This window comes from Mauremys mutica, chromosome 11, assembly GCF_020497125.1.
Source record: "Mauremys mutica isolate MM-2020 ecotype Southern chromosome 11, ASM2049712v1, whole genome shotgun sequence".
Lineage (NCBI taxonomy): Eukaryota > Metazoa > Chordata > Testudines > Geoemydidae > Mauremys > Mauremys mutica.
This window is the reverse complement of record NC_059082.1, coordinates 78946630-78963814: the sequence shown is the minus strand read 5'-3', so window position 1 is coordinate 78963814 and position 17185 is coordinate 78946630. Positions and strand designations below refer to the sequence as shown.

The following is a 17185-nucleotide window of genomic DNA, read 5'->3' as shown; positions in this document are numbered from 1 at the left end:
CGATTCCTCTTACTCCTCCTGCCAAGGTGGAGTATAGACGTTGATTAGTGGATCAATTTATCACGTCCAGACGAGACACGATAAATCGATCCCCGATACATCGAACACTACCCGCTGATTCGGCAGGTAATATAGACGTACCCTGAGACACAAGTCTTCTCTCCTGTGTGCTTCTCTACTGTACATTTTGCACCTGGGCTGCCCATTGAGATCAGGGAGAGCTCTGTTCAGAGGGGCTGATCCAACTCCTGTTGAAATTGATGGGACATGGTTTGGGTCTCAAAAGAGTGAAGACTGTCTACTGGAGATGGTGTCAGAGGGAGCTCTCTCCACGGGTGATGCAGTGGGGATGTTGTTGGTGAAAGCTCTGCATACGAGATCAGTGCATGCAATGCAATGGGAATTATGTTCGCGGGAGCTAGCAAGGGGGACCAGGTGCAGAAGATGCAACAGAGCCAGCACTGGTAGGAGCTCCAACAGCAAGACGCAACTCGGATGCCACTCATGGGCGCAGGCGCAGCCCATGCAAAGGATGCAGGGGAGAGCCACATGATAGAGTCGAGAAGAGAGCTCAGCTATAAATGGGGTCGGCACCAGGGGTTTTGCCGCCCCAAGCAGCCAAAAAAAAAAAAAAGCCACAATCGTGATCTGCAGCAATTCAGCGGGAGGTCCTTCGCTCTGAGCGGGAGTGAGGGACCCTCTGCCGAATTGCCACCGAATACCTGAACGTGCCGCCCTGCTCTGGAGTGGCCGCCCCAAGCACCTACTTGCTAAGCTGGTGCCTGGAGCTGGCCCTGGCTATAAAGATACTTTTTAAAATCAACTTAAACATTTCCGGGTCTCTTAGGAAATGAATCAGACTTTGCAGAGCTACTGCAGCCTCGGCTCCATCTCTAGGGTCGTCTTCTGTCAGAAGCAGAGAGCAGTCTCATATTTTTTGTATGTTGCTTAGCTTGATTCTCAGCAATATTGGCCCTGATTCTCCAGTTACGCACATGTTTTACTTATGCAGTGCAAGCAGTCCCATTGCTAAGTGGAAGCAGTAGTTTGCTTGAGGGCTATCTGAAAAGGCTGCCCCGATAAATGATGAATGAAAACCAGTTGCTTTTAGTGCAGACCAGGCCTTCGAAATCTGAGTGTTAGAGATGTAGGAAAACACCCTCACCTTCCTACAAATATTGTGTAGTGGTTAATTATCCTATCGTATGGTCTTTAAAAGGTGGCCCACCGGAACCTGAAGACTAAGGGCTTGATTGTACATGCAGTGTGTGTCACATAAGACAGACTGTATTTATGAGTGCTTGAGTTATAGATGATTTTACGAGGTGTGTTGTGGATGATTGTCAGCTTGAACTTCCAGCAAGTTCAAACTCTTAATTTTGAGAAAGCGACAGTATCCAGTCATATGACACATCCCGCAAACTCTCACAAGCCTTCTCGGTTACAATTTCTGCTCTTTTAATTAGCTGCTAATGGGAGCTATGATAAGCTGCTGATGCTTCTTAATGACTCCATAAAATAAAGACAGATAAGGCACCAACAGAGCCATCCAACGTATCCTGGAGGAGTAAATGGAAGCAGGCACAGGACTGAGCAGTGTGGGTGCAGGCTTTCAGAGCTGGTACAAGGACTCTCTCTGAAGGCTGGAGAAATGGCAGGCAGACTCAACGGTCATGGATGCAGAGATAGCTGAGGGCAGTGTGCTGAACCCCTTTGCTCCCGCTGGGTCCTACCTGACTCCTTGAATAATGGGACTTCTTAGAGAGGAAGGTGAGGCTCAGCATGAGTAAGGGGGTCAGAATCTGGCCCTGAATTTTTGAATTCAGCCACTGAAGCAACACATGTAAAGTTTTGCCTGAAAGAGCAGTAGGACTGGAGGAAGCCATCTGAGATTGCACCGGGAAGCTTGTTTTCCTTATTGCCACAGCTGAGTTTGATGCTATTCAGAGTCATCTCTTTTTGCTCAGGAATGCCTAAACCTCTGGCTTACAGGGAGATCAATTTCTCTCAATCCTAAAGATGAGTCTGTTAAGGAGAGAGAGAGGAAGCTAGCCCAGGGCAGCTGTACCGCAGCTTTGGGCAGTGCTACTTACCTGTGGGATGGATACTCAGAGGACATTAGTTATTAGTGTTCCTATCTCCTTAGGCCTTCTGGTCAGCGTTCCCCTGGAAGAAGAAAGCCTGAGATTATCTAGATATACTGAAAACGTGAAGCCACGGCTCCACATGGCAGGCAAGCATGAGCCATTAATTGCCCAGAAATAGCAAGAAGCAGTCAGAGGAAAGCTGTTTCTCGGCTAGAAACAGAAACGTGTTTCTTCACTGATGGCCTCTTTCCCTAATGAGCTTTTCTCCCTCCTTAGCTCAGCAAGGTCAAAATCGGGTCAGGCCCATGAGAAATAGCTGAAAGTTAGAATTTAAAATCCTACTTTTGCTCTTTGGATTTTAATGCTGTCTGCTTGGAGTATGCTCTTAACTTCCTGTCAGTCGCTCTAGAGTCTTGCTCAATAGATAGCAAGCGGGAGTTTGTCTTCTCTAAGGCTGTATCAAGCTAGCGAGAGTATAAACAACGGTGTAGTGCGGTAACGCCGAGAGCGGCAGGGGAGACATGGCTGAGTACAGACCCACTGTTTTCAGGTGGGTGTGTAATAGAAATCATAACATAACAGCCCAGCAGACTGAAATCCTTATCGCAGACATAATAGGCTAGAGCTAGGGAAATAACTGATTTTATGGTTTGCTGGCTGCTCAAAAAAATCATGGAAAAATAATGATTTTGAGTTGACTCCAAACAAAAAATAATCATTTTTTTCCTGCAAACTGGAGGGGGGAGAGAGAAAAAATCATTTTTGTGTCAAATCGTTTTGTCCAACCGAAAACGAAACGTTTCATTTTCTCGTTTCTTTTTTATAAAACGAAAGCAAATTTTGAAACAAAAAGGTGTTTTGAATCGAAAAATTGAAACGTTTGGTTTTCAAATGTCAGAATGAAAAGTCGTTTTGATTTTTGAAGGATTTTTGCTTATTTGGTTGGTTAGGTTTTTTTATTGAAACAATTTGGCAAATTTGCAAAATCTTTCAGTTGACCCGCATTTTTCGGGGCAAGGGGGAGAGTTTAATCTGAAAAGTTTTTGCCCAGCTGTACAATCGAGTGACTAGTAGAGTCTGCTTGATTTGATTTTTTTTTTTTTTTTTTTTTTAGTATTGTCAATTTTCTTTATAAGTTGCTCAAACCAGCAAGTCTTGTTACTGCGCAGTGGCTTGAAAAGTAACCCAAGTACATTAGGTTGGTACAGTCCAGCCTAGGGACTCAAGTGACAATTCCTACATTACAGAAGCCATGGCCATGCTAAGGCCAAAACATACTAGCTATGTTTATAGCATCTCACCCTTCTGTTACCACATAAATCTGTTAAGCTTTCAATAGGAACTGTGTAACTTCCCCATTGAGGCTTTTTGATGCCTGAGTCAAGCAGCCATGTAAATGAAATGTTAATTATTTAGAGAATGTTTTGTGTATCCTTTTCAAGTGAAATGCTTTAATGGTGACACCCCCTTGTAAATCAGTGCTGGAACTGCAGCCACATGATACAATTAGAGCTCTCGTTGTCAACAAATGATTATGCAAATTTGTTCCCTCTGATATGAATCAATAAGGAAACCTGAACAAGCATGTATTGATATGGGGTTGAGGGGTGGGGAAGTGGCCACGTAATCCTAATGGGTGGGGGCTGGGGGGGATTATAATGATATAAGGATGATAGTGTAATGATATTATAGTACGATAAAAGGCTGTTGATCTGTGGAATCGGTCTGTAGCTCTAGCAATCAGGAATGAGCTAGACCTGGTTACAGCCCAGTGCTTTACCAGGGTTTGCAGGCAGAATGGCAAGATCCTCTTCATTCCCCCAGGGCATTATTAGAGGAGGAGGTGATTCTGGGGATGGGGCTAGCGACAGAGAGCTCGTCTACAGGAACAAGTAGGTCGCAGCAAGCTGGGGTGTGAATCTACCCCACACTAGCCTGCTGCTCACTAACTATCCACGGGAATCCGGCTAACGTGTGTTAAGAGTTTGTTAATGTGCTTTGATTTAGTCCTCTGTGCGTCAGCAGAGTGCCCACAGACAGTTAGTGCGCGACTGGCTAGAGCAGCGTCAATTCACACCCCAGCTTGCCGCGACCTAAATGTTCCTGTAGACAAGCCCTGAGCCTTGTGTGGCAGCAGCTGGCCGATCTGGAAGCAGCATTGCGGTGTCTCTCCAACCTGCTGGAGAACAACCCTCCCCGGCACTAGAGCTTCGGGCCACCATTGTAAATTCAGTCCTGAATCTGTATGACTGCGGAGTCTGCAGCTATGCTCCCAGGCAAGCGGTCCAATGCCATGGTGATGGGCAAGGTATGAATGCCCAGATAGACAGTTAGCGAGGTCTTGGGAAGCCCCATATTTGTGGGGGGTCAGCTTTCTGCACTTCACTCCCTCCTGTTCCTCCTACCCTCACTCTGCCCAATCACCTCTCTAACTGCTGTCTTCATCTCATCTCTTCTCTGGGCCTTACTCAGTGTCCCCTGGGGCGGGAGCCACCTCCCTCTTCTCAGATGCCAAAAGCTCTCCTTCCCCTGCTCATACCGTACTGGGTTTGGGGTGGTGTCTAGCATGGATCTCAGTCCCAGTTCAATAAACTAACTCGTGGCTTTGCTGGGGTTGAGACTTCAGCCCTGAGACTGGTGCTTTTCATAGATTTTTAAGGCCAGAAGGGACTGTTGTGATCATGGAGGCCATGTCTACACTAGGACACTTGACCAGTAGAGGAGTACCACCATACTAGCCTGGCAAATCACTCCTGGGGTGGACGCAGATAGCTTGGCAGCCCCGCCCCCTAAACGAAACAAGCTACACCCATAAAGTTTGCTAGTGTAACTGTATCTGTCCATGGGACTTCTGCCAGCACACTGATGTCGGTCCGAGATCACAGCTCTTCATGCCCCTGAGCGACCCAGCAGGACTCCGTAGTGTAGACATAGCCTACGTCTGACCTCCTGCGTAACACGGGCCTTTCTGGAAAGGCAGGAATGTTTCTGGGCACGACAAGGAAAACGTGCACACCTAGCCCATTGGTGAGTGTGAGTTACCGGCCCCCCGTGGTGCCTGATCTGCAGAGGAGAGAAGTCTGTGAAGCCTGGGCTCTTAAACTCAAGCTGCAGCAGCTTGTGCTTTTAGTTCTGGAAGTCCCTGGTTCAATCCCTGGTTTGTTAGCCAAGAGGGCAGCTGTCACGCTGGCATCCTGCCTGGCTACCGCTGCATCTTGTACCACAATACCCGTGCGATCCTGGTTTGCCCCCCGTCCCTGTCACTCTCTGAGTACAGTCTTTCTGCAGATTCTGTGCATGAATGCTTGCCAGGAAAATTGCCTTCGTGACCTTTTTTTTTTTTCTTTAACAAGAAGGGAGCAATTGCCACTTGTCTGCGCAGTCAACAAGGAGGAAAATATATTCAAGGCTGGAGATGAGTAAATTACCCGTATCTCTTCAGCCCTGAACAGCAAGCGGGGTGCAGAGGCTGTTTGACTATTCATAACGCTGGTTTTATAGACTGCCACGGGCTGAGGTTGCATCATTACCATTGGACAGTCTCTTACGTGAGGTGGAGAAGCGGTGGGAGCTCTTCTCCACCTTGCTTTTGATTCTTCTTCTCCCTGACCTCTCTGTCGTGTTCTCAGATTCATACGCCGTCGAGTGTGGTGTCTTTCCCGACGGAGAAGAGACGGGACCCCGCTCTGACAAGCATGAAGAATAGTTTTGATGGACACAGCAGCTGTCTGACTCCCAGACTGATTGACACCGAGGCTGTGATTTTTCAAAAGTGGGGGGGCCTGAAGTAACCCCTCTTTTGGCACCTAAATCTGTGGCTTGATCGTCAATAGGGCCACGCACCCTGCAGCTGCCACTTGTAACTGATTTAGGTGCTTAAATATGGACTTGGGAGCCTAACGTTAGCCAGCCTATTTTGAACACCGTAGCCAGCCTACACTGCTGAGTGTCACCATGCTGAGGGCGTGTCGACACTGCAGTCAGATCTGTGAATGCAGCACATGTAGGCCGCCCCACACTAGTTTTGATCTAGCTCGCTCAAAAGACAATAGCAGTGAAAATGTGGCAGCACGGGTTGTACAAGCCCACCCAGGACCCTGGGTTTGTACTTGAGTGGCTAGCCCATGGGAGCACCTGTGTTCATAGAATCATAGAATATCGGGGTTGGAAGAGACCTCAGGAGGCCATCTAGTCCTACCCCCTGCTCGAAGCAGGACCAACACCAACTAAATCATCCCAGCCAGGGCCTTAAAAACCTCTAAGGATGGAGATTCCACCACCTCCCTAGGGAACCAATTCCAGTGTTTCACCACCCTCCTAGTGAAATAGTGTTTCCTAATATCCAACCTAGACCTCCCCCACTGCAACTTGAGACCATTGCTCCTTGTTCTGTCATCTGCCACCATGGAAAACACCCTAGCTCCATCCTCTTTGGAACCCCCCTTCAGGTAGTTGAAGGTGGCTTTCAAATCCCCGCTCACTCTTCTCTTCTGCAGACTAAAGAAGCCCAGTTCCCTCAGCCTCTCTTCATAAGTCATGTGCCCCAGACCCCAATCATTGTCATTGCCCTCTGCTAGACTCTCTCCAATTCCACATCCTTTCTGTAGTGGAGGACCCAAAACTGGACGCAATACTCCAGATGTGGCCCCCCCAGTGCCGAATAGAGGGGAATAATTACTTCCCACGGCTTCCCGTCTATTGTGAGTCAAGCTTGTTCGATCACAGTTAGCTTGGATATATCTACACATGCTGCAGTCATGCCTTGACTGCAGCATAGACATAGGGTGAAATCCTGCTCCCCCCAGAAGTCAGCAGCAAAACTCTCATTGATTTCAAAGGGCCTGGTCTTTCATCCGTTGTCTCCTTACGTCCTAGGTTCAAGTAAACAGTCACAGATTGGACTGCTGCAGTTCACTACATGCAGCGAAAGCTTTTCTGGGTCAGAAGGTGACAGGAATATTTCAGTTCCAACTGTCTTGCCTCACTGTCCGTGATCCTGATGTAAAAAAAAAATCCCCCACCTCCTTTTTTGGGCTGGGTGTCTGATGTACCCAGCTTTGCTTGTTTGAACTGCATGTGCATCTCTACAATCTAATATTACAATAACTGGATGCTGTCAAGTGCTGCTGTGAACGTCATTCATTCATTCATCTCTGCACGGTGACCCATTTCTGAAGGACAAAGCTCAGGTCGAGCTGGAAGGGGGAAATTGACCCTGTTCTCCTTTAACTAAAACATTTCTAAATGGATTTAAACACAAACACAATCATTTCTTGGTCCCCGTTCACTAACGGCGCTGCACTACACAAAACCAAAGCTGACAACAATCTTGAATGGCAGCTGTGCTGGCTGTAGAATCAGGAGCTGAGCTTTCTAGAAGAACAGGCTCCCCGCTGGTAAACTGAGGGTAAACAAAAAGTTCCGAACCTCCGTGTTTAAATTCAAGCGGTGTTGGAGGAGAACCAGACTGATGAGCCGTTGATTTTGGGAAGCGTTTGTGGAAGACTCAGGTTGAGCTTTGGGGCAGATCCCCCGCTGCTATAAAGCACCTTAGCTGTGTTGACTGTCAGTGGTGCTATGCTGACGTACAGCAGCTGGTGATCTGGCCTTTTTCATGCCTACCGCTGTCCTTTCCCAGCAGTTAGTCACAGCCAGGGGCGGCTCCAGGCCCCAGCACGCCAAGCGCGTGCTTGGGGCGGCATGCTGCAGGGGGCGCTCTGCCGGTCGCCGGGAGGGTGGCAGGCGGCTCCGGTGGACCTCCCGCAGGCGTGCCTGTGGAGGGTCTGCTGGTCCTGCGGCTTCGGTGGAGCATCCACAGGCACGCCTGCGGGAGGTCCACCGGAGCCACGGGGCCGGCGACTGGCAGAGCGCCCCCTGCGGCATGCCGCCGTGCTTGGGGCGGCGAAATGGCTAGAGCCGCCCCTGGTCACAGCTTTCCGATCCCTGATGGAACTGCAGAATATCGCATTTGAAACGTTATGTTGTTGTTACTGTAGTACCAAAAGCATGCTAGAAGCTTTACGGACAAGTCAGAAGCTAAGCTCCCAACCCCAAAGAGCTTACAATCTACCCAGATCAGGTCTCGCATCCTTTAAGAATACTCATGCAATTTATATGGGTGGTGGCAGTGCGCCTCTAGTCTCTACTCTGCCCTCCTACATGTGTGATTTAACAGCTAGAAAGAATCCCATGATTCACTGCTGTCTCTCCTGTAATACACATCAACCTTTACTTGATGGGGGGACCAATAGGTTGAAACTCTTGGATGGGCGGATTTGGAGGTGAGGTTCATCTGGCTGTACAATACTTACATGATCCATTTTGATGGGCATAAGACGGAAGTGGCAGTAGGCGGATCTATCAAAACCAACTGGTCCCCTTGTAAAGCCTGCTTTAACTTGAAGGAGTAATGGAACAAAGTTGGTTGACTGATCTGTCTCCACTTAAATGGATTTTGAAATAGCCTGTTTACAACTCCCTGGCCCATTGTCACCTCTATCAGTTATCGTAATAAGATTGTCAGTTGCCAGGAGACGTGAAGTTTCATGATGCAGCAATTGTCATGAAAGAAGAGATGAATCCCAAACTAATGTTGGGTCCCAGCAGAATATGATCATCCATTTTGTTAGGGCAGATAGGCAAAGCTAGAATCTAACCTCGCTGGGCTTTCTTTCATCAAGGGTTTTGTGGCAAGCTGGCTGATTGAAATTCGTCAGGACAACATTATCTTTAAACACACACACCTCCCCACACACACACACAAGATATGACAGTAGAACTCTTATTTGACTCACTGGGGATTGAGGAGCTCATAAAATCAGAAAGGTCATAACATGCAACACCTCCAAATTACAGCTGTAGCGTGATTGCTATGCTGTGTGAGCGGCGAACAGCTTTTCAAGAGCAGAGGAAAAAATAGAGAATCTGAGTCCCAGTGGAGAAGTTTTTTGAATTACTCCTCCATGGAATTACAGCAGGTGGGGTGCATAGCATCACTTTCTTCTTGTTCTTCACACCACGGCAGAGGGATTTCCAACAAGGCATCAGGACGTGAAAGATTTTTGACTTGTTCTTCATCAATGCCACTTTCATAATGTGATTTCTTTGTTTATGTTCACCATCAGGAAAAATGGCCCAGACAACTGGTCATTTGGAAGACGGGTGTTCGTAAAATTGACGTTCTGCTTTTATTATCATTTAAGTGTTTTACTGTAGCACCTAGACTCAGATCAGAGCCCCTTTGTGCTGGGGGTGTATGGACAGGTAATGAGAGACTGTCCCTGCCCTGGAGTTTACAATCTAAACAGGCAAGGCTGAGGCACAGGGAGATTAGGGAGGGGCATTTCAAAGGTGCCAAAGTGATTTAGGAACACAAATACCTTTGTTCCTTTCGGTGGGACTTGTGCTCCTAAGTCACATAGGTGCTTTGGAAAATTCCACTCTAAGGGTATGTCATACTACCTGCCGGATCGGCGGGCAGCGATCGATCCACCGGGGGTCGATTTATCGCGTCTAGTCTAGATGCGATAAATTGACCCCCGAGCGCTCTCCCGTCGACTCCTGTACTCCACTGCCACAAGAGGCACAGGCAGAGTTGACGGGAGAGCGTCAGCCATCGACTCACCGCAGTGCAGACCTCACGGTGAGTAGATCTAAGTACGTCGACATCACCTACGTTATTCGCATAGCTGAAGTTGCGTAACTTAGATCAATCCCCCCACCCAGCGTAGACCAGGGCTAAGTGACTGAATGGGACCTTCCTAATTCATGACAGTTTATTGTAACTGCTAGAATAGAGCCACACAATAGAGTGTTTAGAAAGGCCCTGGGTGTCCTATGTTACACCTGTGCCATCAGCCTGTGTTCTAACCATTTCAGTTCAGTAGTTCAGTCCCAGCCTTGGGAGCAAATGTCCTTAGGTTGGTCTGGCTGTTATTTCCACGTGTCCTGTACACACTAGTGATATTTCATCTCCCAGGAGCTTCTTCCCTCATGGGTCTGTGGGCATCAGCCATTTCCTTTATGGTGCCGGGGCTCTGTGCCCAGTCTTATGTAACAGAGTTTTCAACTCTTAAATGGCCTTATAGTCTCAGGACTTATCTTCCAAGCAGCAGCGCTATTAGCACAGACATAGCTTACCTGAAAGAAGCTGGTCAGGAAATAACCTTTGCCAAGTGACATCTGTCTAAGTTTACATTCAATACAAAACAATAACCCTTGCCTGTTGTTTATTTAAGACGGGCGTGCTCTCGTGGAGTACATCATCCCATTTCACTTACTAAACCACGTTATGTAATCCCATTGACTTACCCGATCTTTCACTTCTCTCTTTTGAAAACAGGCATGCGAGCCCAGCTGGCCTTTTACTGACAGCGGTAGTAGCGGTTTCTTATATGATTGCAATGCTGTACGAGGGGTAAGTAGCTTTTCAAGAGCACAGGATAAAATAATTGAAGATAAAGCTGGAGTCCCAATGGAGAGGTTATTCCACTTAGCCCACCATGGAAAAAAAGAATGTTTATTTTTTTCAGTCACCTTGATAATGGACAGATTCAGGTTTTAGGACAGCTTCTAAGGAAAAAGGAGATTCGATATTTTTAATGGCCGCCTCTGTCTTGAATTTACATGGCAACGACAATAAAGAAGTCCACAGGAGTAGAGTGGGTATCCTGATGGTGCACTACAAAAATTAGTTTGCATTCTGTAATTCCTTTTCTGGGCTCCTCTGATCTTTTGCACTGCACTCTCCAGGCACATGCTAAACGTGGCTGCCTGGAATAGCCACCAGAGGCATCAATTGTACTTTAGCAATGACATATATTTCAAATGGCCTTAAAGGTGATCCGCAAAGGATGAAAATGGTAGGTTGGGCGTTTGCTTCTGATGCATAAAAGGGAGCCTGAAAAGCGAGGGGCTTAGTGCCCTGAAGCTTTGTTTCCCACTCGGTTGTTCATTTTTCTTTACTTTCATTTTTGTCTTGAAGGGGAGTGAGAATAGATTTAAAGGGCTACCTCCTCCTTTGGCCATACTGCCCACAGCTTGAGCCAGAGCATGTGAAACAAAGGGGGCTTCGAGCTCCCCTCTGTGCTGCCCTCATCCTGCTGCAGCTCTGGGCAGAGCCAGTCCGCCTGCACCAGGTTAGAGCAGCCATGAGGACTGCTCTCATTTATGTCAGCAGCCAGTGTTCCGAAGAAGCCGAAAAGCCCAGGGTTTGCACAGCACATGATAGTATTTTGGCCACACCCTGCTTCCCAAGCTACACTAGCAGTCAGCAGAGGGTTGTGTAGGAGCCCTTATGCCCTCTCTGTGCCACCAGAGGATCACCATTCCCCTGGGGTGATCCTTCTGGGACTGGCCAGCCGGCTGTAGGGCAGGAATATGTATGTCTGCAGTGAGAACTTAGCCCAGGCTCTGCACTTGGAACCAGTCTCATTTGTCTCCCTACGAGGTGAGCCTCTTGCCTCCCCACAGTCAGGGATTCTGGGCATTTCCCAGGGTCCTAGGAGCTGTCATTAAAGCTGGATGGATTTTGAAGACCTCCAAGTCTTGTCTCTGGCTGCCATTGTCCATTTCTCCCTTTGCACACACCAGCGGTAGCTGCAGTGGGATATTACTGAGCCTGCTGCAGAGGGAGCTGGCAGCCTCCCTTAAGGCAGCGAGGGGCACCTTTGCAAAGCTCCTACGACGGTGCAGGGGGCTTAAAGTGACATTGACACCCTGGGCCTTGTTTTGTCACAGACTTGCATGCTGCAGGCAACAGTCCCAATCACTAGATGAATCACACACGGGGAGAAGGGGCTGGAACCTTGCTCCTAAAACAAAGGCTAAAGGAGAACTTTGTTAGCTGATGCTAGTAGCAGGTCCCATACTCTCTCCGTAGGCCTAGCCACTAAGGGTTACACCTACCTACAAAGCCAGTGCATTAGAGAGTGCCACCCACACTGCTGCATTCCAGCCAATAGGTATGGGAATTACCAAGACTGCTGTATTTTTCTTGTTCCAAAGCAGAGTCTCCCTGATCTCTAGGTGTTAGGAGGAGCCAGGAGCAGAGATCGTGGTATCAGTTTAATGGCACATAGTTGTCTTGAATTTTTTTCTACCTTTCCCCACCCCCAACAGACCCTTCACGGAAGAAATCTATCAGCAGAAACAGAAGGCGGCAAAGAAGAAATAGCAGCGGCAGCAGGTGTGTTTGCAGAGTACTGAGGAGAGCGCAAGAGCCGGGTGATTTCAATAAGGGGAGTTGGTCTGCTGGGCCATCCACCTGCGCGAGATAATTTGATGGGATAAGAGAACTCAGCCTGACTTCTAATTATGCCCTTCCCCGAGCTTTGCATTCGCTGACTCTTTCTAATCCCTCTCTCTAGTTCTCAAGAGATTTTGAACTTCAAACCCCCACAAAACCCAGCTAGGAGGGTTTCTTCACAATGCGTTTTGTTCCCACTTCCCAGTTGGTTCCAAAACAGCCAAGGCAAAAGTGTTTTGATTATAGGCTTGAACGTGAAAGAAAGGCAAAACCGGCAGGTAACCTTGAAGTTAAACATTTAACCTCTATAAAGCCGCAAGAAAAACCCAGCTACTGCATAAGGCCGAGGTTCAAACGTAACAGGCGCGATTGTGCAAAAGTGCACACACGCTCTGTGAGCCTGCATCGTGGATGTGCAAACCAGGTAAAGCCATGCCTGACTGCCCCATTGCAAGTGGAGATCAGGTCATTCCAGACACACATTTGCACCTGCTTGTGTTATGAAAATTTAGCCCAAGCGGCCTGATTTTTAGACTTGCACGTGTAAAGGCCTGTGCCAAAAGGCTTGGGCAAGTACCTGACTGGTCTGCATGCACAGTTACTGCCACTGCACCTTTCGCTAGTCTTAAATACACCAAAATTTGGCCAAGATTTTCCAAAAGTGACTAGTGATTTTGGAGGCCACAATTTTTGGATGGCCAGAGTGAGACATCTTCAAAGGACTAATGGTCAGGAAGTGCTGAGTGGCCATCAGGCCCCGTCAAAGTGCCTCAGGTTGGGCATTCAAAATCACTAGTCGCTTTTGCCAGTCTTGGCCAAAGCCCACTTAAGCTTCCAGCCTACTCTCTAGCATCAATGCGCATCAGATTAGACCTGCCACTGGTCCTACAAAGCATGCCTCATCGCAGCCAAAAGGAACCATGCAAGAAACGGTTCTCCAAAGAATTCTCTTTTTCACTTGCAAACAGCAGAAGTCAGAGAATCCCAGGATCTTGGTGTGGATCTGAGAGGTGCTCAGATGGTGGTGACATAACAATCTTTTTTATTTTTCTCTCTTTCTCCTTTTGTGAGACAGTTTCTCGGGCTGCTCCACACACGACATGGTTTGCTGGTCCTCTGGATGTGTGATTTGCCCATTTTCCCTTTGAAATGTCTCTTGCTAATTAGCCAAACAAACCCCATCCTGCCAATGAATTCTACCACGGCAGTTGTAACAATCAGAGAAACAGCCAGAATAAGAGAGCTAAAAGCACTCGCAGGAGCCCAGGAGTTCTGTATGGCTCTCTCTACCCTTTATGTCTCCTCCTATTGCCCTGGCTCACAAAAGCTGAAGCTCAGACACACAAAGAAAGTAACCAAGAAGAAGGAGATTAGCTCAGAGGACTATCATGCAGCACCTTTCAACCTTTCTCCCACCCATCTTGGGAGGAAGCAAAACCAGTTTTTAGAAACCAGCAAAACAACACACAAAAAAACCCCCCAGCAAAACAAAACTCAGCTGTATTTTCTAATTACAGGGCCCATGAAATAGTAAACAGGGCCCCGGGGGGACATTTGTAAATAGTTTCTCAGGACAGCAGTCGCCTGTTCCAGCTGATCTTTCCTGCAGATGTCCCTGGAATGAGACGGTTAAGTAGAGTGACTTTCAAAAGGCTGTACTGTATTGATGTCCGTAGTATTCAGCTGACACTCTGCACTTTTAATATGGTGCATTTAATCCAGGCATGAGCTGTAATTGCACCATTTGCTTGAAAAGTCGACACCTCTGACTTTGGCAGGCATCCCGGTTTCTCTAAATCCTGTGGTGACTTTGCAAATAGCCTCTATTGTGAAGGAGCGTGAAACACATCATGACTCCACCAATCAGTGGGGGCAGAAGCTCCATCCTCGCGGATCAGCTGGTGTCCCACAGAAGGTGGCACTCTGCCATCTTTGAACCAGCAACGGAGAAGGAAGGGAGGTGTCTGCAAAGCACTGTGACCTGGGATCATGTTCCTAGGGGAACAGGGCGAGCAGAAGCACCGTGCGATGAGCGTATTTCACCAGGGGGAAATAATGCAGGCACCTCCGAGAAGGGAAGATGGCAGTGTTGTCTGGGGAGTAGCATGAGGGGCTGGCAGTCGGGGCTCCTGAGTGCCTGAGCTCTGCCACTCCCTCAGTGGAAGTTTGGCATCTAAATACCCTTGAAGCTCTGGGCCTTAGGGCTCAGGTGTTAGAACTGTTGAGCCCCCGTAACTCCAGCTGAAGTCTAGGGGAGCTGCAGGTGCAATCATGGCCTGTGCCTCCTATCGGTAACGCTGACCCTACCCTCACAGGGCTTTTGTGAGGCTTCATTCAAATTAACATGCGGAAAGTGTTTTGAGATGCTGGGCTGCAAGGTGCCATGGAAGGGCACGGTGTCTCTCCGGAAAAGGGTCCCTGCAAAGAATAGAGCCTTGATTCATTGTAGTCTCTATTGAGCTGCCTTTTGACTGTCTCATGCCCTCCGTCTTTTCATTCCACTCACTGACTTGCTCCATCGTTATTAACGAGAGTGCTCGATGGCGGTGCAGGGACAGCGTCTACGTGTTCGGTGCTTGATCAAAGGGCAGGCGGGGTTCACTGTGCAGAGTGAAAGCTCGTCAGACGCCCCTCTTCTCTCTCTCTCTCTCTCTCTCTCTCACACACTCACACTCTCACTCTCTCTCTCTCTCTCTCTCTCTCTGCTACAAAATGTTGTACCCTGGATGAGCCAAATGACCTCAGACAGTGTTGCCGAAGCACAGCGCCCCAACAGGAATGTTCCAATTTTCCTCCATTATTTTTTGCAGAGAGCCTGCATTCCTGACCGCCATCGCTGATGCTACTGATCTTTTCATCTCTGTCCCGCTGCGGGGGTTTTAGGTTATTTTTCTTTCTTCCCTATTGTTTTCATTAGCATTGAGCCATTCAGCCATCCCTTCTGCACACCAGGGATTGAAATCCCAGCCCTTGTGTCTAGTTATTCAAAAGATACTAGGGTTCAAATTCATTCTGAACGGGAATGGCAAAGGGTTAAAGCTCCCAGCCTGAGTGAATGACGTGTATGGACTCCTGTGATGGTTAGAGGCACTCTGAGAAGAAAGCCATGTGAAGAGTCAGTTTTAATGAGGGAATGGAAAGCCACGCGAAGGGGAGCTTGCATTGTTACTGAGAGGAATTGGGATTAAAGCTAGAGATTGGGAGTTAGGACTCCTGGGTTCCTAGGACACCACTGACCCACTCCATGATCTCAGGAAAGTCACTTAATCTCTCCATGCCTCGGCACCCCTGTTTGTGCATTGGAAGTAATAATCTGACCCACGGCCCAGCATTGTTGTGAGTATTAAGTAGTGTTTGTAAAGCGCTGAGATCGCTGGCTGGAAAGAACGTCAACACGTGGTATAACCAGGGGCGGCTCCAGGCCCCAGCACACCAAGCACGTGCTTGGGGCGGCACGCCGCGGGGGGCGCTCTGCCGGTCACCAGGAGGGCAGCAGGCGGCTCCGGTGGACCTCCCGCAGGCGTGCCGGGACCGGCTACCGGCAGAGCGCCCCCCGCAGCGTGCCGCCGTGCTTGGGGCGGCAAAATGTCTAGAGCCGCCCCTGGGTATAACTGAGCATGATAATGTCTTTAGTAAATGCCAGTGGTCCTCTTACTCCCTATATTGTCTGCCATTGTGAGTCTGCCGCCACCCTTGGTTCCCCCTGGATTTCTTCTCTGTCGCATCCAAACAGTCTAACATCCACCTGATTTAGTTCCTCTGCACATTTCACTTCAAGTCTCTGGAACTCCCCACCTCCCTTTGTTTTTACTTTCTGAACTGGCTCCAGCATCTGGGAATCTTTGTGCAGGTGCCAGGAACGGGGGGGGGGGGATTGCCATGGCACAAACGTTGATTTTTCTGCAAATAAAATGAAACCCCCAAACTGTGCCAGACCATGTGTCACCTGTTGGTGCTTCTGTTTCCTCCTTTTGAGTCCACCCCTGTAAAATAGTGGAACATGCTGTAGCTTTTGCATGGTTGTAATTTGCTCCGTTCCCTTTATATGTCACTGCCTGATGTTCCCAAAAGAGAATTAAATCCGTTTTTGAATCAAAGCGTTGTTTGCATCCAGTCTGTCTTGCGGACGCTGCATTTCTGTTTGCGTTTCAAAACCATTCAGTCGGGGGGATTCTTCTTTGTCAGCAACCTTCTTTATAAAGACTTTTGCATAGTATTTTATTTTTAGCAAAGTTTCCACATCCCCTTCACAGCTAATGTTTACAGTCAGATGTTAAAGTGGCCCTGTACCCATAGCAACCAATGAGGGGAAGATGCATTATATTATGCAGCCGATTTATGTCAGAGCTGCTTGTTGTGGCTTCAAGTAACTGATATAAACAATCCCAAGTTTGCGGATGGATCGTTAGTATTTTCAAATGAAAAGATTCTTTCCTAAGACGTAGACATCTAACTAGAATAAAGATAGGGCCTGGTTATTATTTATTTGTATCACCATAGGCCCAGATCCTAAAAGTTTATTTATCCCCTACTGAAACCACTGGAGTTAGGAGCCTAAATACCTTTGAGGATCGAGGCCATTGTGCCTGGGAGCCTTAGTCATGACCCAGGACCCCAGCGTGCTCGGTGCTGTACTGTCCTCTTGTCACTTGGTCCCCGTTAAGGGTTAGATCATGTAGCCTTTATTCTGGGCGCTCAGCAGCTGGACACCTGGGGCTGGCCTGGGCCAGCCGACTCGGGCTGCGGGGCTGTTTGATTGGTGTGTAGACTTTGGGCTTCGAGCTAGAATCCAAGCTCTGGGACCCTTCCCCCTCGCAGGGTACCCGGACGTTTACACAGCGGTGGAACAACC

At 48.3% G+C, this 17185-nt stretch overlaps 1 protein-coding gene across 7 annotated transcripts in view; it reads left to right on the top strand.

The window, feature by feature from the left end:
• Positions 1-16430, top strand: part of PEMT (phosphatidylethanolamine N-methyltransferase) — a 119805-nt gene extending 103375 nt beyond the window's left edge. For all 7 annotated transcript variants that reach the window (XM_044980076.1, XM_044980075.1, XM_044980072.1 and 4 more), the window contains 2 exons: positions 10429-10503; positions 12207-16430. In XM_044980076.1, coding sequence (XP_044836011.1) covers positions 10429-10503; positions 12207-12261 — 130 coding nt within the window. In that variant the 3' untranslated portion in view covers positions 12262-16430. The remainder of the gene's footprint in view (positions 1-10428; positions 10504-12206) is intronic.
• The last annotated feature ends 755 nt before the right edge of the window (positions 16431-17185 follow it).